Source organism: Hyaena hyaena, unplaced genomic scaffold (genome assembly GCF_003009895.1).
Source record: "Hyaena hyaena isolate Hyena2069 unplaced genomic scaffold, ASM300989v1 scaffold_36, whole genome shotgun sequence".
Taxonomy (NCBI): domain Eukaryota; kingdom Metazoa; phylum Chordata; class Mammalia; order Carnivora; family Hyaenidae; genus Hyaena; species Hyaena hyaena.
Genome location: NW_024080668.1, coordinates 5,770,573 through 5,798,486, shown reverse-complemented (window position 1 = coordinate 5,798,486; position 27,914 = coordinate 5,770,573). Strand labels below are relative to the sequence as shown.

Genomic DNA, 27,914 nt, shown 5'->3' with positions numbered 1-27,914 from the left:
CTGGAGACTTCACCTCAACAATCCTGTACCTTCCTGGCCATAACCAAGTTCACGCTGATCCTGTGGTTCATATATTTATTGTCCATTATGCTTAAAAGACTCCCACCCACTTTAACCACTCAAAAGCCTGATGTGGGCAAGATAAATGGTCCTCAGTTTCATAGAGTCCATGACAAGTTGATAGCCAAAGATGGCAGTTGGCGGGATAGTAAAAGATATTGGGGTAGGAGCGAGGCAAGGTTCTGTGCTGGTAGAAACTTACTGAGGATGAAAGAATCAAGAGTTATAAATTTTCTATGTGTTTCTGCATTTCTCTTCTGTGTGTGTGTGCTTGTTTTATATTCTCTCTTGCAGGATCCTAATCATGACAAGTATGAAAAATTATAAGTCACTGTTGGTACTATTGTTTGTATTTGCCTCCTGGATCACGTTTATGGTTTTCCAAAACTCCACAAAGGTAGGAATCTTCTTTCTGTGTCTTACACAAGTATATTTTTACTTCCTACTTCACCTGTTCTAGGAAAGTCCAAACAACCAGAGTTCTACATCATAGTATGAGAATTTGAACAGCTTACACAACCTTGAAAAACTAACGTATTTGATAACCTTTATGTAGCATGGGAGAGGATAATCGTGTGTGTGTGTGTGTGTATACACGTGCATGCACACATTCTTCCTCTGTCACATACGCACCTGTAATGATTTTCTCCCAGTGTGTAGCTTGTTTGTTCATCTTCTTTAATGAAAGTTCTGGACCTTTTCATGTTTATATAGTAAAATTTGCCTTTCTTTTTAAACAGTCAATTCTTTTTGAGTATTAAGAAACCCTTCCCTACTTCAGTGTCAGATTATTTATCTAAATATTCTTTTTAAACCTTTAAAGGTTGCTTTAGAACTTTAATACTGTGATGAATCTGAGTTTTTTCTTGGCTGATTTTTGTTTGCATGTGGATGATCACCTTTTCCATTCTTCTTAATTTGTAGTTGTTCTGTGCCGATTTGTTACAACATTTTTTGTCATATGTCAAAATTTCTGATAAGTACAGGCCCTCCCCCATTTGTACTACTCCATTGACCAATGTATATTTCCCACATCAATACTACATTGCTATAATTAATAATAATTAGCTTCATAGTTACTCTTGAAAACTTATAGGTCAAGCTACCCTTGTTAATTTATTTCGCAAGGCTCCTGGCTGATCATGGCCCTTTACTCTTTCTTTACATGTTTTACAGTTGGTCTGTCAAATTTGATAGGAAAACCTTAGTTACATTTTATGTGTGCTATATTAACCATGTAGATCAAATTGGGAAAACTGACATGTTCATAATATTTTGCGCTTTGGCAATATGTAATCCCCATTTATTTAGGTCTTCAGGATCAATCAGTAAATTTAAAAATGTCTGTATATGTGTCTGATATATCTTTTATTAGATTTATAACTAGGCACGACTTTATAATTTTTTGTTGCTGTTGTAAATAGTGTTTTTAAAATACATTTTCTAATTCCTTGTTGCTGATGGAAAGGAATACAGTTGACTTTTGCATATTGACCAGAAAGATGTTGTTTTCCACGATCTCTGATTCATTAATTTATGGATGCAAAGATCACCTGGCATGTCTCTGAAGATAGAAATATACTTGTTTTAAAGTTCTGCTTTTCTTTTTCTTTTCCTTTGTTTTTTCTTTATTGAACTTCATACCTTTTCTTTCACAAGTTGGCTTTCATAAAACTTTTGCTAAGAAGGTGTGTACCTTCTTATACTTAAGATTCTATGGTGGCCAGGCCTCTGAGGACTGTTCCCTGGTTTCTCCAGCATGTTTGTAGCACAGCTGCAGAGAGTACTCAGGGCAGTAAATGGTCTGCGTTTGTCTAGAGCATTGACACACAAATAGGGTCCTACCCTATACCCTCAAATAGCTATAGTTTTTACTCACAGTAGAGTACGGAAGTCCCTATTTCTAGCTGCCTGGGTGGGCACAGGTGGAAAAATAGGGAAGTGCTAACCTTCCCAGATATGTCCTCCTACGGGCCATTGTTTTACCCCTCTTACCCTCTCATCAGTTTCCTCCAGGTTTGTACTGGCCCTGGAGTGACTTCCATCTTCTGCAGAATTCTCATTGACCTGCATTTGGAGCCATGGTTTTTTGCCTTGATCTGACCTCATCTGCATTTTACTTTTCAGATTTCTTCTTCTTCCTTCTTCTTTGTTCTTCTTCTTCTCCTTCCCCTCCTCCTTCTTCAAGTAATCTTTCCACCCAAGTGTGGGGCTTGGACTCATGATCCCCAAGACCAAGAGTCACATGATTGAGCCGGCCACACACCCCTCTTTTTCAGATTTCTTAGAAATTCTGGTCTAATTAAGGTATCTCTTCCTATTTCCAAGAATACTTAGAAAGTTTTAAGTTTTTTATTTTTCTGTATTTCATTAGTTTTCTGGTGGGAAATTGAGGCTATAATATGTCCCTTGTCCTTCATCTTGAATCAGGATTTTCCTATTTATTTTCGCCAAAGATATTTTGCATGGAGTATAATTCTTTCATACTAAAAATTACTTAAATTACTTTAAACTTTTATTTGAAGTTATAGCAATTAAAAAATTATCTGATAATTATAATCTCATAATATCTGATGGTTAAGACATTACTATGATAATGTTACTGTCTTTAAGTTTATTATTTTTATCTAGTTCCTATAGCAACTAAAATAGGGTTTTGTAAAAAAATTTTTTTTAATGTTTTTTATTTATTTCTGAGAGAGAGAGAGAAAGAGAGACAGCATGAGCAGGGGAGGGTCAGAGAGAGAGAGAGGGAGACAGAGAATCTGAAACAGGCTCTGGGCTCTGAGCTAGCTGTCAGCCCAGAGCCCGACGCGGGGCTCGAACCCAGGAATTGAGATCATGACCTGAGCTGAAGTTGGACGCCTAACCGACTCAGCCACCCAGGCACCCCTAAGATAGGTTTTTAAGTTTCTAATTATTGTGGATTTCTTTATCTGTCTTTAATTCTGGCAATTTCTGTTTCACATATAAATACATGTATGTGTCAGCACATGGACATTTATGATTGCTATGTTTTCTAACAAATTGACCCTTACCACTATTAAGTGTCCATCTTTATATCTGGGTAAATGCTTTCTCTTGAAGTCTATTTTATCATTAATATTAGCTTTTTTATGCTTAAATGGTATATTATTTTTCATCCATTTACCTTCAGTCTATAGATAACTTCATACTTAAACTACATTCTTGGTAGACAGCAAATAGTTGGGTCTTGCTTTTTTATCTTTAGGTGCACCTGGCTGGCTCAGTCAATAGAGTACATGATTCTTGATTTTGGGACTGTGAGTTCAAACCCCACATTGTATTTAGAGATTACTTTAAAATAAAATTTAAAAAATATGTTTATTCAACTTATTGGTTTTTTTAATGTTCATTTTTTTTCAATTATTTATTTATTTTATTTATTTATTTTTACAAATAGTTTATCGTCAGGTTGTTTTCCATATAACACCCAGTGCTCATCCCCATAAGTGCCCCCTTCGATGCCCATCCCCCCCAAACACACACACCCATCAGTCCTTAGTTTGTTCTCAGCATTCAAGAGTCTCTCATGGTTTGCCTCTCTCCCTTTCCCCCACCATTTCCCCCCTTCTTCTCCCCCATGGTCCTCCGTTAAGTTCCTCCTAATCCTCCTATACGTGCAAACATATGATATTTGTCCTTCTCTGCCTGACTTATTTCGCTCAGCATAACACCCTCAATGTCCATCCATGTTGCTACACATGGCAGATGGCCAACAGACACATGAAACGATGCTCAGCATCCCTCCTCATCAGGGAAATACAAATCAAAACCACACTGAGATACCACCTCATGCCAGTCAGAGTGGCTAAAATGAGCAAATCAGAGGACTCTAGATGCTGTGAGGATGTGGAGAAACGGGCACCCTCCTACACTGTTGGTGGGAATGTAAACTGGTACAGCCCCTCTGGAAAACAGTGTGGAGGTTCCTCAAAAATCTAACAATAGAACTCCCCTAGGGCCCAGCAATAGCACTACTAGAAATTTACCCAAGGGATACAGAAATGCCGATGCATAGGGGCACATGTACCCCAGTGTTCATAGCGGCACTCTCAACAATAGCTAAAACATGGAAAGAGCCTAAGTGTCCATCAACGGACAAATGGATCAAGAAGATGTGGTTTATCTATACGATGGAATACTACATGGCAATGAGAAATAATGTTCATATTTTTTAGTTTGAGAGAGAGTAGGGTAGGGGTGGGGAGAGAGAGAGAGAGAGCGCGCGAATCTCAATCAGACTCCCTGCCGTCAGCGCAGAGCTTGATGTGGGGCTCAAAATCACTAACCATGACCTCATGACCTGAGCCAAAATCAAGAGTCAGCTTGACTGAGACACCCAGGCACCCCTAGTCAACTTATTGTTAATGAAATTAATGAGTAGGTTTAAATCCACCAACTTGCTGTTTGTTTTCTCTTTGGCCCTTCTGTTCCTCTTTTGGGATGAATTGAATTGTTTTAGAATTTCCTTTTAGCTTCTTTATAATTTTTACAGCTATAAGGGTTTGTTTTTTAAGTGTTTCCTTTAGGGAATATTATACACATTCTTTTATAGTTAGTATCATGCTACTTCATGTAATCTGTAATAACATTTACTTCCATTGACTCGCCACCCTATTCTTATTGCTGCAGTTGTCATATTATTACAAAATTGGTTTTTACTTTAAATAATCACATGCATTTTAGGGGTGCCTGGGTGGCTTAGTCAGTTGAGCATCTAACTTTGGCTCCGGTCATGAACTTACAGTTTGTGAGGTCAGGCCCTGCATCAGGGCATGAAGCCTCCTTTGGATCCTCTGTGCCCCTATCTCTCTGTCTCTCCCCTGCTTGTGCTCCTTCTCTCTCAAAAATAAGTAAATATTTTGGGGCACGTGGGTGGCTCAGTCAGTTAAGCATCTGACTCTTGGTTTCAGCTCAGGTCATAATTTCGCAGTTCATGAGATTGATCCCCCCATCAGGCTATGCACTCACGGTGCAGAACCTGCATGGGATTCCTTCTCTCTTTCTCCCTCTCTGCCCCTCCTGTGCTCGCATTCTCTCTCTCTCAAAATTAATACATAAACCTAAAAAAATTTTTAATAAGTATATTCATTTTAGAGAAATTAGGAGACAAACACATAGTATTTTATATTTAGCCCTATAGATACCATTTCTGGTGGTGTTCATTCCTTCCAGAAGATCCATGTTTCTATTTGTCTAATTTCCCTTCTGCCTGAAGAACCTGAGTTAACACCCCTTATAATGCGAGTCCATTGCTATTCCTTATTCCAAGTTCAACTTCCCTCTAGTATCAGTCTGCTTGTGGTCACTCTCCAGCGCTTATGGAAAGGATTTTCTTTGTTTTTGGTTTAGAGTTTATTGTTATCTGCAAAATTGGTCTAACACAAGTTATTCTGCCTTTATCGAAAGTTCTGAGATAATACTATAATTACTGTGATTACCATTTTTATTTGATAGGTTAATATTTTCTTTATAGAAACATTTTTATTTATCAAACAATGGAGAAAGTAATAAAAACACTAAGTGAATACCAGGTACCATGCCCAATGCTTTTCATGTGTTAGCCCATTAATACAATAACATATCAGATGTTTACTTTTATGACTCCATTTTTTAGATGATGAAACTGATCAACAGAGAAATAAGAAACTTAACCAAGATTGTGCAACTAGTGGGTGACAGAGTTTGGTTTTAATCCAGGCAAATATCCCTAAAAATGAGCTAGCCAGTGTAGTAAGCATTTTGTAAGACTAGAATTCTCATTCACTGCTGCTTCAGGCACAGACTGGTGCCACATTTCTGAAAAATTATTTCCCAGCCTGTATTAAGAGCTTCAGGAGTATTCACCACATTGGACCAATAATTTTCTGAGTTCTTAGCAAATAACCTGGATTGTAAAGACTTACACCAAAAGGTGTTCTTTGCAGAATTATAAAAGTTGAGTGTAATAAATGTCCAAAAGATGAAAATAGGTAAACTGTTAAGTTGTATCCATAGGCTGGAATACTATGTGAGCCAGCGACATGAGGTGAAGTTTTTAACATTATTTTTTTAAGTCAAAATTCATTAGTAATATTCAGCTTCTTCACAATCATGTTCAATCGCATACAGACACCAAAATGTTAATAGTAGTTATCAGTAGTTGGCATATTGTCACTGATTTATATTCCCTATACAGTTTCACGTCTCCCATTTTTAATAATCAATGTTATTTCAGGGGCACCTGGGTGGCTCAGTAGGTTAAGCTTCTTACCTTTGATTGCAGCTTAGGTCATGATCTGTGAGACTGAGCCCCACGTTGGGCTCCACACTGACAGAACAAAGTCTGCTTCGGATTTTCTCTCTCCTTCTCTCTCTCTGCACTTCCCCGTTCACATGGATGCTCCCAGTCTCTCTCTCAAAATAAATAAACTCTAAAAAAAAAAAAAAAAAAGAAAAAGAAAGAAGGAAGGAAGGAAAAGCATTTTATAATCAGTTACTTTATGATTAGAAAATAAGCATTGTTATAAACCTATATTTATTATCTATTAAGTTAACTGAGACAAGCTGAAAAATACTAATATCATAAAACATTTAAGCAAAGTATAAAACATCAGGGGGAAAAAATCACATTTTACATAAAAGCCCCATGCATCTTAAACATGTTCTTAAGAATATTTTTAATGACTGAATTCTAGTTTTAAGATTATATCATAATCTTAAATATTCTTAAATATAATAATCTTAAATATAATAATAAAACAATAAACATTTGTGTGCTATGCAGTTAAAAAACACTTTCACATCTTCACAAATGCCCAGTGAAAGTGCATTTAAAAAAAAAACTTTTTAATGTTTATTTTTGAGAGAAATATCATGAGTTGGGGAGGGGCAGAGAAAGAGAAAGACACAGAATCTGAAGCAGGCTCCAGGCTCCCAGCTGTCAGCACAGAGCCCAGCGTGGGGCTAGAACTCACAAGCTGTGAGATCATGACCCGCACTGAAGATGGATGCTCAACCAACTGAGCCACCCAAGTGCCCCAGTAAAAATGTATTTTATCATGACCACCTTAGGGAAGAAGATCTTAGAAACCAAAATAGATGAGCCAGTGAAAAGTGGAGTTCTGCACCAAATTTGAGGAACCTTATTTTTCATGCAACATATATGATAATCTCCATATCATTTTATTTTAGGTTTTGCATCTGCTATTATTCTATAAAGGATCAATGTTGGTCATCCTACCAAAAATTATCATGTTACATAAAAACATTTTCTATGTTCTTTATTCATTATCATCTCAGATACGGACTACACTTAAGATGCCCATCTCCCTCCATCACTGGAATTTTATCATGAAGCCTTCATGTCCTGAAGTACCACTGCATCCAGTGGCTTCATCAGCAGAGGCTGAGCTAAGAATAAAGAGAATCATGGAGAAACTAGACCAGCGGATCCTACCCAGACCTTTCACCTGCGTGACCACCACCACCAGTGCTGCACACAGCACAGCCACCATCCTCCACCCCCGAGGTGCCTACTGCAGGGGGGATCAGCTAGACATCCTGCTGGAGGTGAGGGACCACTTGGGACACAGGAAGATATATGGCAGGGATTTCCTGAGGGCCAGGATGTCCTCCCCAGCTCTGAAGGCAGGTGCTTCAGGAAAAGTGACAGACTTCAACAACGGCACCTATCTTGTCAGCTTTACCCTGTTCTGGGAGGGCTGGGTCTCCCTGTCTCTCCTGCTCATCCACCCCAGTGAGGGGGTGTCGGCCCTCTGGAGGGCAAGGAACCAAGGCTATGACAAGGTGATCTTAACGGGCCAGTTTGCCAGTGGCACCTCCCATGTCAATACTGATTGTGCCCTGGTTCTAAACTCAAGCACTGAGCTGTGTGAATACCTGGATACTCAAGACCAAGAAGCCTTCTACTGTGTGAGACCTCAGCACGCGCCCTGTGCTGCACTCACTCACATGCATTCCAAAAACAAGGATATTTCTTACCTTAGCAAACAGGAATGGAGACTCTTAGAAAGGTAAGTAATTCTTTCCGGAGACTACCTGGGAGAATATCATAATGATTTAACCTACGTGTTGATCCAATGAAAGTGCTATGAGTATGTCAGTTTTGGCACTCTATAAAGAGCCATTTTAGAAAAGATCTGTGAATTCATTTGGGGACAGTGTTTACTTTCCAGTAGTCCCCAATCTTTTTGAATATTTAACTCTTATCATTGAAACAAAAAGAAACACAAACAGAGTAAAAGCTAAAAGGGAATGAGAAATACTCATGTAATTAAATGCTCAAATATATTCTTACCTCCATAAATTACCTTGCACACTTTCTGTGTACCTGCACCCCCTGGACTGGTAAACACAGAAAAGGAAAATTAATAAGTGGCCTAGAACTGTGAGCACAGTAGTCAATTATTAGAATTAGGAAGTAACTGAAGCAATAGATAATGTGGCTTCTTGATTTCCTGATCTTGGAGGTCACCTGCAGATTATTTCCTGTATTTGTCTCTTCAAGGTCAAATGTGGGTGTAGAGATTATGGAAAACAACACCATTAGTGTCTCCAAATGCAACAGTAAGTTCTCTTTGTGATAATGAGTGGTGCTTAATACTAAACCCTTTTGTTTGTTTGTTTGTTTGTTTGTATAGAGAGATCGAGAAGAGAAAGAGAGAGAGAGTTGAGTGAGTGCAGGGGAGGGGCAGAGAGAGAGGAAGAGAATCCCAAACAGACTCCATGCTGTCAGCACAGAGTCCAATGCAGGGCTCAATCCCACGGATTGCAAGATCATGACCTGAGTTGATCTCAAACGTCAGACACTTAACAGACTGAGCCACCCAGATGCCCCAGCACTAAATCCATTTAAAGCATTTCTTTCTTCTGGTGGACTTGTTCATTGTTACCAGTCCCATTGGTACTCTGCCCATCAGGCTTCTCTGTGGCGAGCCAACATATCAGTTACCCAGGTGAATAAATGATTGGAATCACTAGGATATCATAAACCTGTTTTAAGAAATGTAACTCATCATTAATCTATTTATCAGGCAACATATTACCTGATCATCCAACACAATAACCTACAAACATCAAAATTCTCTCCCAACTTACACCTAGGTATTTACCCCTCTACACCACTGCCATCATCCCCTTCCTACATCACGAAGAACCCAAAAATCACCATCTAGAGGTTTTCAGCCTACCATCTGAGAGTTTGTTCATTAAAAAAAATGGGGAGGGGGTGCCTGGGTGTCTTAGTCAGTTAAGGGTCCGACTCTTGATTTCAGCTCAGGTCCCAATCTCACAGTTCATGAGTTTTGAAACTCTTGTCGGGCCCTGTGCTAATGGCACAAAACCAGCTTGGGATTCTCTCTCTCTCTCCCCCTCCTTCACTTGTGTGTGTGCGCTCTCTCTCGTTCTTGCTCTCGCTCTCGCTCTTTCTCTCTCCCTCAAAAATAAACTTAAAAAAAAGTTAATTACAGTTCCCCTCTTGGTTTTTGCTGCCTTTCAAAACATTCTAACATAAAATAGCACCTCCACACTTACATTTATTAATTTCTCTTCAATTTCTTTGACTTCAAATATCTGAAGAAATCTCTCTTTCAAATGATTTAAGGCAAAATCTTTTGTGTCTCTGTAAATTCAGCATCAACAGATTGATAATTGCTGCTAAACTTACTTTCACTGAAGTTTAAACATGTACCTAAAAGAAGAAATGTCATATTTTGCCCAAATACGCTCATGCCACGTGTTAAAATATTAAACTACTTTTTTCGTCGGTGAACATTCACCAAGAGCCACTCGGATTCCCAGACTCCTCACAAACCACTGGCTCATGGGTTGATGCCTGGCCTATTTTGGATCTCCAGAACTCTACTCCAGCCTGCAGCCTTTTCCATGTGAACTGCCCAAGTGCCAACACAAACTAGTTCTTAATTATTTTTTATGTTACTCTGCATTTAACACAAAGGATTTATGAGTATTTTTCTTTTTTGCTTCTATTAAGTGTCTCTTTTCTTAAAGTATAATTGACCTGCGCTTTCCTATTATTTTTAGTATATATCCCAGTGATTTGATATTTTTATACATTAAGAAATGATCCCCATGATGTCCAGTCACCATGCAAAATTATTACAATGTTACATGTACTTTACACCCCATGACTTGTTTGAGTTTCAACTGGAAGTTTGTACCTTTTAATCCCCTTCACCTATTTCACCTGCACCCTGATCTCTCCCTACTCTGCTAACCAACAGTTTTCTGTATCTATGTGTCCTGTCTTGTTCATTTGTTTTCGTTTTTTAGATTCCCCATATAAGTGAAATTATAAGGCATTTATTTGTCTTCTCCTGTTGGACTTATTTCCCTTGGCATAATACCCTCTAGTTTCATCCATGCTGTTGTAAATGGCAAGATCTCATTCTTTTTTTATGGCTCACTTACATTCCTGTGTGTGTGTGTGTGTGTGTGTGTGTACACATAAATATATACACACACATAGACATTTTGTAAATATATATACCACACACACACACACACACACACACACACCTTTTCTTTATACATTCATCTATTGATAGGCACTTAGTTTGCTTCCATATCTTGGCTGGTGTAAATAATGCTGCAGTAAACATAGGGGCACATATGTCTTTTCAGATTAGTATTTTTAGTTTTTTTCAAATACCCCAAAGTGGAATTAGTGATTCTTCTGCCATTTTTAGTTTTAATTTTTTGAGAAAACTCTAGACTGTTTTCCATAGTGGCTACATCCGTTTACACTCCCACTAACAGTGTGCAGGAGTCCTTTTTCTCCATATCCTCAACAACACTTGTTACTTTTTGTCTTTTCCATGATAGCCAGTCTGACAGCTGTGAGGTGAGATCTCATTGTGCCTTTGATTTGCATTTGCCGAGTGATTAATGATGTTGAGCATGTTATCATGTGTCTGTTGTCCAACACTCTATGTCTTCTGTGGACAAACTATGCAGGTCCTATGTTCAATACCAGGTTGTTGAGGGGCGAGGGTTATACTAAGTTATTAAGTTCTTTATATATATTGGATAGTCACCATTTATGATTATGATTTGCAATTGTCTTCTCCCATTCAGTAGTTTGTTGTATTGTTTTGTTGGTTTCCTTCACTGTGCAAAAGCTTTTTATCTTCATGTAATCCCATTTATATATATGAACTTTTGTTGCCTTTGCCTTAGGAAATTGTTCCCCGGCAGTATTGGTAAAATCAGTGTCAAATGGGTTCTGCCTTCTAGGAGTTTTACGGTTTCAGGTCTTACATTCAAACCTTTCAATATATTTTTAACTTATTCTTGTATATGGTATCAGATAATGATCCAGTTTCATCCTTTTACATGTAGCTGTCCAGTTTTCCTAATGCCATTTATTATTTTTTTAATTTTCATTTTTAAAATTGATTTATTTATTTAAATTCAAATCAGCTAATGTACAGTGTACAGTTGGTTTCAGGAGTAGAAACCAGTAATTTATCACTTCCATATAACACCCAGTGCTCATCCCAACAAGTGCCCTCCTTAATACCCATCACCCATTTAGCCCATCCCCCCACCCACCTCCCCTCCATCAACCCTCAGTTTGTTCTCTGTATTTAACAGTCTCTCATGGATTGCCTACCTCTCTGTTATCTTATTTTCCTTTCCCTTCCCCTATGTTCACCTGTTTTGTTTCTTACATTCCACATATGAGTGAAATCATGATATTTGTCTTTGTCTAACTTATTTCACTTAGCATAAGACCCTCTAGTTCCACCCACATTGTTTCAATTGGCAAGATTTCATTCTTTTTGATCACCAAGTAATATTCCGTTGTATATCTACACATCTTCTTTATCCATTCATCAGTCAGTGGACATTTGAGCTCTTTTCATACTTTGGCTATTGTCAATAGTGAGGCTATAAATATTGGGTTCCATGTACCCCCTTTGAATTAGTATATATATATATACTACATATGTATATGTGTATATACATATATATACATACATATACATATACATATGTAGTATGTGTATATATATATATATATATATATATATATACACTTTTAAACTGATAGTTGCTTAAGTTCAAATGCATTGTAAAACACTACATTTGCTCCCCCCATTTGTAGTTATAGTGGCCTAGCCTGTTTTTGTATTTAACTTTCATATTAGTTCTTTAAGTGACTGACTTACTACCTTTACTGCCTTTTCACTTTACTGCCTTTTGCCTTTACTAATGAACTTTTCACACACACACACACACACACACAGATGGCCTATTGTTTTCTCTTTAAAAAAAAAAAACAAAAAACCTTTATAATTTCTTGTAAGTCCAATCTAGTGGTGATTAACTCCTTTAGTTTTTGCTAGTCCAGGAAACTGTATATTTCCTTCAATTCAATTCTGAATGATAACCTTGCTAGGTAGAGTAGAGTATTCCTTATTGTAAGTTTTTCCTTTCAGCACTCTAAATATATACATCCACTCTCTTCGGGCCTACTAAGTTTCTGCTAAAAATCAGCTGATAACGTTATGGGGATTCCTGTGTATGTGATTATCTTCCTCTTCCTTATTTAAGATCCTCTTTTTGGGGCGCCTGGGTGGCTTAGTCGGTTAAGCGTCCACTTTCGCTTAGGTCATGATCTCGCGGTTCGTGGGTTCGAGCCCCGCGTCGGGCTCTGTGCTGACTGCCAGCTCAGAGCCTGGAGCCTGCTTCAGAGTCTGTGACTCCCTCTCTCTCTGACCCTCCCCTGCTCACACTGTCTCTCTCTCTCTCTCTCTCCTAGAAATAAATAAAACATTTAAAAAAAAAAAAAAGATCCTCTTTTTATCCTTAACTTTTGCTATTTTAATTGGCATATCAGGTCTTGGTGTGATTGATCTCTTTGGATTCAACTTCTTTGGGACTCTCTGTGCTTCCTGGACCTAGATGTCTATTTCTTTCTCCAGGTTAGGGAAGTTTTCAGCCATTATTTATTCAAATGAATTTTTCTGCCCATTTCATTCTCTCTCTTCTTCTTCTGGGATCCCTATAATGTAAATGTTAGTATGCTTAATGTTATCCCATGGCTACCTGAAATTATCCTTTATTTTTTATTTTTTAAATTTATTTTGGTGTTTATGTCATTCAGTTTGGGTGATTTTCATTATTCTGTCTTCCAGATTTCTATCCCATTCTTTTGTTGTATCTACTCTACTGTTGATTTACTCTAGTGTATTTTCCATTTCAGTTTGTATTCTTCAGCTCTCATTCTTTTTTACGTTTTCTAACTCTTTAAGTTCTCCATCCTTCCATTTTGGTGAGCATCATTATAACCATTACTTATCTCTGTTTTGTTAGGGTTTTTTTTTCAGGGGGGGTTATTTTATTTTTTCATTTGGAACATAATTCTCTGTTCCTCATTTTGCTTGACTCTCAGGGTTTTTTTCTATGAAATAGGCGGAATAATTATGTCTCTCAGTCTTAAAAGTGTGGCCTTGTGCAGGAGCATCCCCTGTGTGTAAGCTGTGTGCTTGATGGCTTTGGTAGGATGACTGGGGCTGGAGCAGGCATGGGTCATGAGGTTTCAGGGTGTGTTGTGCAGGGACCACCTTGGTGAGACAGCTGGACCTGGAGTGGGCCTGGGTCAGTGGCACCTATCACACACAGTGCCTTGCCAGATAGTGGAGTCTGGAGTGGGTGCATGCCAGGGAGCTCCTGGTGCATAGCATGCCAGGGCAGTCTAGGCCACCTTGGCAGGATGGCAGGCTCAAGCATGGCCTGGAGGAATCCTGTGGTATGCCACTCTGGAGCCCCTTGGCAAGACAGCTGGAGCTGGGGAGGGCACACACTGGAGGGTTGGGAGTGAGGTGGTTCCTCTAGGGACAGCTTGAACTGTTGTGAGCTAGGGGCCCAGGACTTGCTTGGGGACAGCTCTAGGAAGTTGGCTAGAGCCCTTGGACTCTGCTCCCATCAAGGCTATTAAGGTGGAAGGAGAATGCAAAAAGTGGCACTCATTGGCATCTCCAGCCCCAGAAAGAGTTTCAGTAGCTTCTTGCCTATTTGGTAGATGATCTAGGATTGGTAAACAGATTTTCTTTACTTATAGATTAGTTGCCTTTTAAATAGCTGGTTTTTGCTCTGCCCTAGGACAGACAAGTCTCTATGTGGGCCCCTCCACAATTTCCCTCCCTATTTCAGGTTGCTTCATTGGGAATGTGGCTCCTATTGTTACCAGGCCTCCATCTTTTTTGCCCTTCTCCACGTAGTCCCTCTATCATTTGTCATGCAGAACTTTTCAGTCAGCCCTCAGTTTTTCAGGAGGAATTGCTGTATATGTAATTGTAGATTTGGTGTATTCATGGGACAAGTTGAGTTCAGGGTCTTCCTATGCTGCCATCCTGGACCCTCTGTTCAAAGAATTTAGTTTGATGATGGCATTTAAGACATTGTGACAGACTGTGGCAAACTTGGGGTAAAGGAATAAAATGTCAAAATACATGAGTTCTTATTACTAAGCAAGTATTGATCACTTTCATAGAAATGCAAACAAATACTTAAATTTTACCCAGAATGTTCTTTTACTTGGGGAGGGGAAAGGGATAGAAAACATGTTCTCTATAATGAATGTTAATGGGCATCACTTAGAAAATTTATATCAGAAAAAAAATTTTACTATAAAATAGCATTTACACTTAAAGGATGATGTTTCAATAAGATTTTTCACCTCCCTCATGACCTATTAAGAGGATACTTAGAAAAGATAATAGATTCTTAATAAATACTGATGAATAATGTGGTATTTTAGATCTATCTTGCTGATTCTTTTGCAGAAAAAACAGTTCCAATGAAAAAGAAATGTGAGTTTGGAATGGCATCCACAGTCCCTGGTGGACATGTCTGGAAAGACACATGGAATCCTGTCTCCTGTAGTTTGGCTCCAATCAAAATGAAAGAATGCCTAAGAGGAAAATTCATATATCTAATGGGAGATTCCAAAATTCGCCAGTGGATGGAATATTTCAAAAACAGTATCAGCAGTATGCCACAGTCTAACCTATTATTCATCTTTCTCTCTTTATTTTTTTAAATAGTTTATTGTCAAGTTGGTTTCCATATTGTTAACACCCAGTGCTCATCCCCACAAGTGCCCTCCTCCATTCATATCTCTTAAAGAAATTACTTTTTACTTCAAAGGAACACTGAGAAATGTCCCTTCTTCATATTTCCTAATCACAACATACCCAAAGTTTTCAAGACATCATTGTATTTCCTTTAAAAGAATATACTTATCTGACTCGAAGGGAGCAAGTATAGAAAAGGTTTATTATATTCCTAACCCTGCAGAATGCCCTACTGAATGCCTCAGTTTGTAGCCAGCATGCTCAGAAAATGGTTAACAGAGCTGAAAATAACATAAGATATTATCATGCCCATTGGCATGATGCATAAGAGTGTGGATTTTAGATCCAGTTGCCCTGGAAGCAAAATCTGGCTTCTCCATGTTCTACCTGGATAATATTGGGCAATTTACATAACTACTGTCCCCCTCAGTGTCTTCATCAGTAAAATGCAGATGAAAATAGTACCCACCTGGTAAGATGAAGTAATGCATTTAGAACTGTTTGTCACATAGTGAAGTTTTCTTTGTATCATTACATGAAAAGAGAGACGACAGCAAGGTGATGACTTTGTGTCAGTTAGAAATAGGCCAAAAAAACTCATGTCATGATCTCACGGTTTGTGAGTTCAAGCCCCACATCTGGCTCACTGACAGGCAGCGCAGAGCCTGCTTTGGATCCTTTGTCCCTCCTCTCTCTGCCCCTCCCCCAATTGTGCTTGCCCCAAAAGAAATGATTATCAAAAAGAACAGGAAAAAAAAAAAAGAAATAGGCCAAAAAAGCCCATGCTTTTAAGTAGTAACATATATAAACTGCGCCACTTAGGAGCCATGACCTTTGGCATGTTACTTATTGTCTGTGTATCATTTTCCTCGTCAGTCAACTACACATATTATCTGGTAGTTATAAATACTAAATAAGATAATAGTTATAAAATGTTTAACACATTTCTAGGCACACAGACAGAAAGTAAGTGTCTAGAAAACTTCAACGCAGTTATCTAACATCCAGGTTGGGGCTGGAATCCAGTGGCTAGAATCTTAGTCCAGTTCTTTCTTTATTAAACCAAGAATGGACCAAAAATAATTCAGAGTTCACTAGTAGAATTTAGCACTCTTACCTGTAAAACTATTACTGTCTACCCATTGTGTCCTGGGGTCTGGCTGTCATCACTGGGGACAGTGCACCTTATGTGGCTCCATTATGGCCTTTCTGACATGATGCCACTCTTGTGATCTCAACTTAGAAGGGAAGCTATTCCTCCCAGTATTAAGAGAAAATCAGTAGGGCCTTGGCCCCGAGCAGTATGTGGAATTCCCAACAGAAGGGTACAGTTTTAAATTGTGACCTCTGAACTCCTCCACACCTCAATTTGGTGGTAATCTTTAAAAAATTAAGGATCTGCTGGTCATCTCTAGCATAACATCTCTAGCATAACATCAGTGGGTCTCTTAGGTTATAGAAAGTACTGAATTACCAAGTTACCTCCCTCTTTGTCTAATCTTTTAAATTGCAGCAAAATGTCTGTTGCATATTTTGTTAAAAGTTAAATCTTGGAGCATGCTTTGGGAAAGGAAATTGAAATAAATTAGCAGCAGAATGAAGACAATGATACTGCCATTTTCCTTCAGCTAATGCTCCAGTGTCTTCATTTTTCAAACCCCCTGGGTTAAGACTTTAAATGTTACCCTATACTTCAAAGATGGCCCTGGTTACAAAGCATTAATAATCCTCTTACCCATATTTTCCTCAGAAGTTCTAACTACAAAGCAGCTGGCGCCGACAGTCTGATAAAGGCCTAATTTATAGGATGAAAAATTGAAGGACTTCATTTTATTCTATTCACATGATATTTTCATAAATTCTAAGATTGCGTAGACTGTTTTCACAAGAATTAGGAAGAACTTCAAGTTCAAGTGCAGATTCTGTCACTTACTAGCTGTATAATCTTGAACAGGTCATTTCATCTCTTGGTAATTAAATAGCATGGCAATTAAATTGGTGTGTGTGTGTGTGCGCGCGCGTGCGCACACAGTAGTCCCCCCCCCCCCCCATCCGTGGTTTCACTTTCCACAGCTTGAGTTTCTCACCATCAGCTGTGGTCTGGAAGCAGAAGATCATCTTCTTGACATATTGTCAGAAGGTCAGTAGTAGCCTAAGGCTTCATCACAGCACCTGCATCATTCCCCTCATTTCATCTCATCATGGAGGCATTTTATCATCTCATATCTTCACAAGAAAAGAAAAAGGATGAGGGCAGTACAAGATATTTTGAAAGAGAGATCATGTTTATATAACTTTATTCCAGTATATTGTTATAATTATTGTTAATCTCTTACTGTGCCTAATTTATAAACTTTATCATAGGTGTGTATGTATAGGAAAAAACATAGCACTGAACTGTATATGTACTATCTGCAGTTTCACAGTTATCCACTGTGAGTCTTGGAATGTATCTTCAATGGATAAGGGGGACTTGCATGTGTGTGCGTGGGGGGGGGGCACACTTTGAGGTGAATGAATATATCCAAATAATATCCAAATAAATGTTTTGTAAACTATGAAGCCCTTCACAAATGAATAGCAAAACCATTATTATAGATGGCATGCTCAATACCATTCTAAGCATAGGTAAAGGAAACACAGAAGCGTAGAATATAATTCCAGTCTTAAGGAAACCGCATATTTGGTTTATTTGGTTTTTGAAATGTAAAGACTTCGATTAGTACTTTCTCTGTCCTCAAATAAACTTAATCTACAGTTGACAAAATGTACAAAAATAATGCCTAAAAAATTAACTCCACCAGGTTCCAGTGAAGTTACTTCAATGCTTTCCATCTCCAGTCAATTTGCTGCCGCATGGCTCTACAAGGGAGTGTATATAATTTCTTATCTGCATAACACTTTTGATTCAAATAATTTTCAAAACTATTCTTTCATTTGAACCAATAATCAATCATGATTAACTTATCTGATTATAAACACCAAACCTTCTCTTCTGTCTTTATGATCTTTATAATTGTATACTTCTTTCATTTTGGGATTGCCTGTTTGTCATCAGCACTGAAGTCAGTGGATCTGCATGAGTCTGGAAAATTTCGCCACCAACTTGCTGTGGACTTGGATAAGAGTATCAACATTCAGTGGCAAAAACATGGTTATCCTTTGATCGGATCATTGACCTATTCGGTGAAAGAAATTGAGTACATTGCCCGAGTCATTGACAGAACTGGAGGAGAAAAAAACACTATCATTGTTATTTCTCTGGGTCAGCATTTCAGACCCTTCCCCATTGACGTTTTTATCCGAAGGGCTCTCAATGTCCACAAGGCTGTTCAGCGTCTTCTTCTGAGAAGCCCAGACACTATGGTTATCATCAAGTCAGAAAACATCAGAGAGATGCACAATGATGTGGAAAGATTTAGCGACTTTCATGGCTACATCCAGTATCTTGCCATTAATGACATTTTTCAAGATCTCAATGTGGGCATCATTGATGCCTGGGATATAACAATTGCATATGGCACAAATAGTGTCCACCCACCTCAATCTGTAGTCAGAAATCAAATTAATATATTGTTAAACTATATTTGCTAGATAACACCTCTGAAATTTATCATTTATCAAGTGTTTGCTGCCTTGTTAGATACTGTGTTTGACTCTGCTCCCCAATCAGCGTGAGATAATCTGCACTATGGCTAATCCATAAATCACCCATTCAACCAAATCAATTATTTCTAATTAGGCTTCCACTTGAGAAAAAAAAATGTAATGCTCATGAAAAGGACCTATACTTCTTGATCAGAGTCCTGCAACTCTTTACAAATAGAAAGTCAATACTCCTAGTGGTTAAAATTTCTGATTCATAGAAATTCAGTGCAATAAAGCCATACAACAAATATTTGGAGAAAGCGGTCCCATTTTCTTGTCTCTACCATGAAAGACAAACTCAAGATAATTTCCAAGTGGCAAGAGAAGTCTTGTGAGATAACTCTCCATGCCCTTAGTCCTAGAAGAGCAGCAGAATTCCAAGGAAGGCCCCCTGGATACTAAAAACCTTTGATTCTTCTCTCCATTTAAGAACTCTTACTGCTAGGTGCTAACCTGATTTGATAGAATTTATTCTCCAGGAATATAAAATAATTGGTGAAAGCACAGAGCCCTAGCATTCAAGAAGCTGAGCTTCTGTCCTTTTGTTGACAGTAATTTTACAACTTTGGATAAGTCACGTAAGCTCTCTGGGTCTATTTCCCAAATAAAGGAGTTAGTCTAAGATTTGTGATTCTCCAACCTTGCTCTGTACAGATCTGGGTGCTATAGGTGGTACTTCAGGTACTGCTTAGAGGAACAGGACTTAGAAGAGGTGGCCAGTGGCCAGGCTACAAGTTTGGCTACACCATTTCAGCCAGCATATCAGCTGTGTTGACCTATATGTGTGCTGGGTTTCTGGGAGGACTTTTGATTTGAAAAAGCTCCACTACTTAAAACTGTTTGAAAACCGATAATCAAAACATTGGTTTCTGTAAACTACATATGTAGGCTTAATATTTTAATCTCCCTCACTTGCTTTTTAACAGACCTTCCCAAAACTTAACCAAAAAGGAATGATTGATAGAATTTCAGTTGAAAGGGGAAATACCATGATCATAAAACAACTGGACATCATATTCTTCCTTAATTTTTCACTCCAAACCATGCCCCAGATAGTACAGAGCCTCTAACCTACTCTAGCTACTTCTAAGAAAGAACAATTATAATAGAAACATCATAAATCTATTTATCCACTTTCCTCTGAGTAAAGGATAATAAATTTTCTACTTATCTGCCCATGAACAAGGGTTCACAGTTCAGTGCCCGGTACACATTCAGATGATCAAAAATATTATCCGTCATGTTCCAGGAACTGTTCTAGTCTTTAGGGATAAAGTGGTCACAAAGGCAAATGAATTCTCTGCCATCAAAGAATTTGTTATAATGAAGAAATAATATAGATCTAAAATAATTTTAACCTGCTAAAGTGGTATAAACAAAGTATATAATGTTCTGATGGCATGAGGATGATGGAGGTGACAAGGACAGTTAGAGAAAGCATCTCAGAGGGGAGAGCACTTCAAGTAAGATCAAAATAGTGGAAATGAGGCATCCATGAGAGAAATAGGGACAGAAAAAATGATGATTGCAAAACCCATGAGACATAATGGAGCTTGGTTTATTTAAGGAACAGGAGATCATTATGCTTGGAGTATTGTCAAAACAGGAAATATGGAGGGAGAAGTTACAGAGGAAGGGAGGAGCCAGATCATATTTGGCCTTTGTAACCTATGGCAAGGACTTTGAGTTTTATCCTGATTACAATTGGAAAGCGTTAGAGGGAGGGAAAATAGAATGAAGGAGAACTAGAGTAAGAAAAGAGAATGCAAAGGAGGGAAGGAATGGTTACCGTAACTCGGGCAGTACCATAGATTGTTCCATTTGCTAAGGTCAGAATGAACAAGAGTTGTGAAGCCATGGAAACCTGGAATAGCATGTGTTGTTTTCTCTTAATAAAGTGATTTTCCATGACCACTCTTCTGGTGAGGTGAGAATGCATAAGAGGCATTGGAGGTCTTGTTAAAGGGCAGATTTTTAAAAGGAACACACAGAGGGCTATAATTTTTGAACAGAGACTAAAAATTAGAATATAACCTAGAGATGTCTTTAAGAAAAGAAAGAGAAATATGTTAGTACTGTATAAATCCTAAGAGAAAGTGTAAGCTCAGATAGGACAATACATTCAGAACAGCTCTCAGAAGTTTGCACTTTTGGTTCTTCCAAAAACTGAATCATCATGAACATAGAAGCAACTGTTGCTATGCCTCCTTGACATTCAGGCCTCCTTGACATTCAATGTGGTCATTTCCTGTCTGAGATGATTGCCGGGTGTGTACACAGCAAATGCAAGTTGGTCTTCAACAGGATGAAAAGGGAAAAATGATTGGCATCCAGCCTTTTGGATAGAATGGATTCTTACAGATGGAACTACTCCTGAAAGACAAAGAGGTACATATTTCCAAGGGAAACCATTATCAAGAGGCAAGGGTGTTAAGGAATATTCTGAGAAGACACTGAGAAGGTGAGTGTCTCTTAATTACATATATGAGGACCTTTCCAAGGAGAATGTTTCAAAAACTGGCATATTCTAAGTACCACTTAGTGCTGAATTCCTGTAGTTATAATCTCTCTTGTCATTGTATCAGTCTGGATATAATTAGAAGGTAGAAACGATGCAGTGAACTAGACTGAGGAAGTCCCATATAGAGAATTATTAAACTATGGCAAAGGAGTGGCTTTAACATATAAGGAAATCATATGGTACCCTTATGGTAGAGGGAGGGAATCCAAGGAAAGAGCAACTTGGAAGGGAGCCTTCCACGGCTGAGAGTCAGACCTTGTTGGTGAAAGTAACAGAAATTGTTGGTTTTCCCAGACTGCAGCTCATGTGCTGTTTCTAGGAAAGCAGAAAACACCCTCTTTGTGTTTTCTGGGTACAAGTGATTGTGGGCAGGATGCAGGTGATTGGCAAGCGGAGGCATTGACATGCAGAGCAGGTGGGGACCTGGGACACAGGCATACTGTGCAGGAGATCTGCAGAAGGAATCGGTGCCCAGACAAGCAGGAGGTCTTCATAGAGAGGAAGCTTTGTGGCATCATTTTCCGTGTAGCAAAGGCCAGGGTAGATGATCACGAGTCCAGAACAAGGCTGCAAGGTCATCAAATGATGGACAGGTTCTGGGAAGGAGACTGGGGAAGAGCCCCACCTCCTGTAATGTCCTTCTGGCGCCCTCTACCGAGAAAGTTAAATAATGTGTTCACTGTATAGGAGACATGTGTGAGAGAATTCTGTCCTTTATTGCTGAGAGTGTATTGAAGGAAAGTTTGGACCTGAGAGAAAATAAATTGATAACTGTTACAGTCATTAGTTTATTGCTTTTCTTCCTTAGGAAAGAAGATTATGCTCTAATAATACTTTACATCTTTAAAAAAGTGAATACAAATTTTAAAACCTGTGTATAGGTTTTATATATATAAATTATATATATAAATATGTATATGTATGTGTAAATCCATCCCTGAAATTACAGTTACTGTCACATTTCTTCTCCCCTTTGAACAAAACCTTCTTCAAAATGTGATTGTTTAGGGGCACCTGGGTGGCTTAGTCGGTTAAGCGTCCGACTTTCGCTTAGGTCATGATCTCACGGTTCGTGGGTTCGAGCCCCGCATCGGGCTCTGTGCTGACTGCCAGCTCAGAGCCTGGAGCCTGTTTCAGTCTGTGACTCCCTCTCTCTCTGACCCTCCCCTGCTCACGCTGTCTCTCNAAAAAAAAAAAAAAAAAAAAAAAAAAAAAAAAACATTAGAAAAAAAAAATTCAAAATGTGATTGTTTACTCCCTTTCCTCACTACCTCATATTCTCTGTTACAACACATTCCATGTTGGCTTCTGTTCTACTGCTCCTGTTAAGGTCATGTCTGTGTTGTCAAATATAATGGCCACTTGTCCGTGTCTGTCTTCATCCCATTGAACCTCTTGGTAGCATTCAAGTTGAATACACCTTCCTTGTTAAGATCCTCACTTTCCTTTGTGTGACATGACTTTCTGTGTTTTCCTCCTGCCTGCTTAACTGCCTAGAGACTCCCCATCCCCCACCCCTGCCTCCTTTGACCATTCTACCTCTATTACTTGGCCTCTAAATTTGGAGTACCCTAGAGTTCCATCCTATTCACTGCTTTGCTCTATCTATACTTTCATTCTGGATAATATCTACTCTCTGGTTTAAATACTGCCTAAAATTTCAATGCCAAAAATTTCTAAATATTTGTCTCCAACTCTGATCTCTTGATTGAGTTTAGGAATTGCATAACAATTGCCTACTTAACTCTCCATTCTCTTACCTAGGAGGCTTCTCAAACTCACCATGATCAAAGTAGAATTCTTGATTTATATTCCAAAACACATTTGTCCCAGTCTTCTCCAATTCAAAATATGTTAGCAAGACCCAAGCAATAGTCAGAAGCTATTCTCTATTCATCCATTTCTCTCATCTCAAAATCCTGCCATATCTTGTAGATAATCTGCCTCTTCTCTAATTCCATTGCTATCATCTCGGTTCAGGCTATCCCACCTCTCTCCTGGAGTTAGGCAACAACTGGTCTTTCTCCTTACAATCTTGAAAGCTCTTCCAGAAATTCCCTACACAGCAGCCAGATTGATTTTTTGAAACTGTAAATTATATTATTTCACTCCCTTAGATAAAACCTTTCGATGGATTCTAAATCCAGCCTCAGGGCAACTGTCTCCTAAGAGATAATTTTTCATGACCACCCAAACTAGATGCACGTCCCTCTATCTCTCTCTTAGTTAATTTCCTTATCATGTTCCCTTTTTATGTGACTATGTATCACTATCTAAGGTGATCTCATTAAGTTAGGTTTATATGTGATTTCTACCTGTTCTACTCAATGCTAGATTCTAAGCTCCCTAAAAATAAGGGCCTTGTGTTGCTCACTAGATGTTTCGTCCACAGCATCTAGAAAACACCCAGACTATATTGGTTCAATCTGTGTGTTGTTGAATAAAATAAAGACTCCTTTTACATTTGCCAGGGAGGAGGCTGGATACCACAGTGACTAATAGTCACTTATTAGCTAATAGCTTAATAATTACAGAGCTATTTGTGTATAGAATGGCATGTAGTAAAGACATATTCTCTTTCAGGAGAATATATCCAGATATTACAGAAAGACTCCAAGATCCATCTTCAAAAGCCCATGAGAAGTGTATCACAAAATATCGTCATGTTGTGACTCCAAAATGAAAACTGTAGGGACAAAGGTCGTATTTTTCATTACTACCTATTGGTGACAGAGAAAGGAAAATATGGACATATGTTAATAGTTGTACCTCCGTGTTGCCAGGAAAGATTTGCTCTTTTGGAACATGAACAATGATAATGACCCAAGTGGCTCCTGGAAAGGGCTTGGCACACTTAGAAAAACAAGGAAGAATAAGATTTGGTCTCTGCCAGAAAGTATATGTAATCCAACTAAAGAGATAAACTTGTATAGAAACACTTGAAAATGAAACCAGGGATCTGCCAGTATAGCCTAAACTTCTATCTTGTCTGACACGAAATTAGCCTCTAAAAGCATCTCTTTGATGGGTTTCCCACTTCCAAAACTAGTAAGGATCATATTAACTATATGTTCCTGCCTTAAACTCATTGTCCAAGCTGTTCCTTTTTAATGGAAGGAAAATCCTTCATAGCATTCTCTAATTAGAAAGAATTGTCATCCTTCAAGTCCCAGATCTATAGAGGCATGCTCAATCACTCCCTCTCCTGTGCACTCCCGACACTATTTTTCATATGGCTGTGATGTTATATATTAGAAATAATTCTGTATGTTTCTGATAACATAGATAACACTGAAACTAAATCATATTTCATGAGGGCAAGGAATATACCTTTATCATTTATAAACAATGCCTGACCTTAAGCGCTCAGAGGTCATACTTGGATTCCCAATTATTTCCAAGTTTTCAACTCAGGGTCTGCAGTACATGTTTAGGACTAAATGAATGAACCAGTGAATAAATAAGTAACTCATACGACTCATGGGGATAAAGCAAATTTTCAGATAAAGCTTCCCTAAACAAAGAATCAATAGCAGGAAATATGACTCCCTCCCTTAACTGCCTTCATCTGTATTGCCTTTTGTACTGAGCATCTATTGTTTTTGTCCTGACCAATACTCCCCCTTCTAGTAACAGAGCCCATTTTCCTAGAGAACTGCATTTACTCTACTTTGTATCATACCAGTGGAACTGTCAAACATGGGGTTCTCCCTCTTTTCAGATCCTATTCATCCATCACAGCACTCTACCATTGTATAAGTGATTGGTCCTAATAGCATCTGCCAGAGTTCTTATTTCTGTTTTTTTTTTTTTTTCTGTGACACATAAATTCTAGAAGGATGTGGGCCCCGTTCATTGTGAAAGTTGAACACTAAAGCCCATGTGTGGCTTAAGCTTCTTGGGACTACAGTGTGAAATGAATCAGTCTGAGAATGGATCCAGGGAAAGAGGACAGGACAGCCTAGAGGCTTAGAGAACTTGCTTACCTTATTTGAACCCTTAGATGACTCATTAAGTTCCTTTTTTTTTCCTTTAGCTGTCATGGCAACTACTAGCATGAGTTGGAAACTACAAGTGGAAGAGTCCTGGATAATGTGTTCTTGTGAAATCAACTTGCCTCTGAAGAGTAATAATAAAAGACTGCAGAGGCAGTTGAAAACGGCATCACAAACTGTAGGAAATTAACAGAGTTAAACAGGCCGAGGAACTTTGATTGATACCAGAGAGAATTTTCTGGATACCCTCATGGAAAGTAGTTGAACTGATAATATTTCTATCTTTTGCTATGAATCTTCTTGAGATAAGGTAGACACAAAGAGTTTGTATGGAGACTGAATGATTTTTTTTCACATATTTCTCCTGAAACAAACAGTGAAAGAAACAGATTAAAGGAACTACCAAAAATTCTAAGAAGTTGGTACTGTTAATATCAATAAATTCTGCCAATGGAGGAGTAGAAAGTTAAGAACCTGTCCAAGATTCTCAAGCCAGTCTATGAGAAACTTTTGTTTATCAGATATTATACAAACAGGATCTAGTGCTAAAAGATAAACAAAGGACTCACGGTAGGAGGAGATAACAAGATATTAACAGTAGAAAGTAGGAAGCTGATGATAAATAAGAAAAACTGTGGAACTTATTCAAAATGGTGGACTTGGCACATGCTGTAGCCTTTCCTCTAAAATAAGTCCACAGAAATGTCTGGAAGGAGATTTATAAAGCTTCATTACCATGCCAGAAAAGAATTCCCTTCAACAAAACAGAATGTTAGAAAATCTAAAGACTAAAATCAAGAGAGATGAGTTTAAACTAGAAAACTACAGTCCAAAATGAACTCAGGACTGGATTGCCACAAAAGTTAAATATATGAGGCTCCGGAGAGAGCCCTGAGAAGATTGTAGTCTATTAAGTGTGCATTAGCATTATATTTAAAAAAAAAAACAAAACGTGTGAGCCTTAGTTTAAAAATAACTTATTGTTGGGGCACCTGGGTGGCTCAGTCGGTTGGGCACCTGACTTCGGCACAGGTCATGATCTCACAGTTCATGAGTTGAAGTCACTCATCAGGCTCTCTGCTGTCAGCCCAGGGTCTGCTTCAGATCTTCTGTCCCCCTCTGCTTGCTCTCTCTGTGTCTCAAAAATAAACAAACATTTAAAATTTAATTTGCTAATTTTTCACTGTATCATGATCACTAATCACATATCACCATAACAAATATAAAATGTTTGAAATATTTCAATAATTACCAAAATGTGACAGACACAATGTGAGCAAATGTTGTTAAAAAAAAAAATGACACCAATAGATTGTTCAATGCAGCCTTGGCACAAACCTTCAATTTGTAAAACAAAACAAAACAAAACAAAACTGCAGTACCTGCAAAACTCAGTAAAGTTAAATACAATAAAATAAAGCCTGTCTACACAGCAAAGCTAGTAGTAGATCTCAAATTCAAAGATGAATATATTACCAAAACTTACCAATCGTTTTAAAAAGGTAGATGTTTGAAGGAAAAGAAATCAAGCACAACAATGAGAAGAACTTTGCACATTAAGGAAACAGTAAGTTATATGGAAACTTAAAGTATAATTTACTTCTGGGGTGACATGAGAGGATATTGCAGCCATACTTAGATGTTTGCTAAACTAAATATAGATGAAATAAAGAAAAAAGGGACACACTGAAAATCAAAATGAAAACCATACAGTGGTAAGGTAAAATATTAACTCAGTAATTCCCACAGAATATAGAACACAAGGAAAATGAGATCAAAATTGTGAAAGGAAAGTTAGTAGATATTAGTTCTCAGATTTAAAGGGTCATTCACCATTAAAACTACCAAGAAAGATAAGAAAAAAGATTTGCATAAATTTCATAAAACCAAGGATGAAGAGAAAATTTTTAAAAGTTCCAGAAGAATATTAACTTTGATATTTCATCAGCCACATTAGATGCAAGAAGAAAACAGAACAGCACCTTCAAAGATATGAGACAGATATTTTTCATCTTATAATCTTATACTAGATAGACTCAACTATTTGTGGAAACAAAGCAAAAACCTATTCAGTATTATGCTGGCCCTTTCTGAAAGCACTAAAAAATTTACAAGAAGAGAAATCAATTCAGTAGGTAGGAATAGATTTTAGAAGTAATATTGGTTAAAGAAACCAGTAATAAACAATATTGCTATAATTGAGAACTATTACATGTAAAACTTAAGCATAAATATTAGTACAGATGGTGGTGGTAGTAGTGGACAATAATTGTTGAGCTTAAACTAAGTACAAAACACTGTTCTAAATATTGTATAAGTATTCATTTAATCTAACAATCCTGTTAGCTGTATACATGTAAACCGATAATATTGAAGCACAGAAAAGTTGAATAACTTGCCATTTGTCACAGAGCTAGTAAGTGGTAGAGCCAGGATGTGAACTGATAAACAACACTGAGATACCAGATGATATTAACATGGTTGGACATACTGAATTATGTCTCCCCACCAATTCGTGTTGAATTCGTGTTGAAGTCCCAAGTCCCAGAACTTCAGAATATA

At 38.0% G+C, this 27,914-nt stretch overlaps 1 protein-coding gene across 1 annotated transcript; it reads left to right on the top strand.

Moving 5' to 3' along the window:
* Window positions 1-364: 364 nt before the first annotated feature.
* On the top strand, window positions 365-18,926 carry LOC120229906 (NXPE family member 4-like). Its single transcript, XM_039229227.1, has 5 exons — window positions 365-457; window positions 7,366-8,099; window positions 8,594-8,652; window positions 14,898-15,104; window positions 18,247-18,926. Exons 1-5 carry the CDS (start codon window positions 365-367, stop codon window positions 18,780-18,782), a joined length of 1,629 nt encoding a protein of 542 aa, XP_039085158.1. The 3' UTR covers window positions 18,783-18,926.
* The last annotated feature ends 8,988 nt before the right edge of the window (window positions 18,927-27,914 follow it).

Coding starts and splice junctions, on each gene's coding strand:
- LOC120229906 (XM_039229227.1), top strand. CDS start 365: ATGACAAGTATGAAAAATTATAAGTCACTGTTGGTACTATTGTTTGTA. Junction 8,100..8,593: donor GAATGGAGACTCTTAGAAAG/GTAAGTAATTCT, acceptor TGTCTCTTCAAG/GTCAAATGTGGGTGTAGAGA. Junction 8,653..14,897: donor TAGTGTCTCCAAATGCAACA/GTAAGTTCTCTT, acceptor ATTCTTTTGCAG/AAAAAACAGTTCCAATGAAA.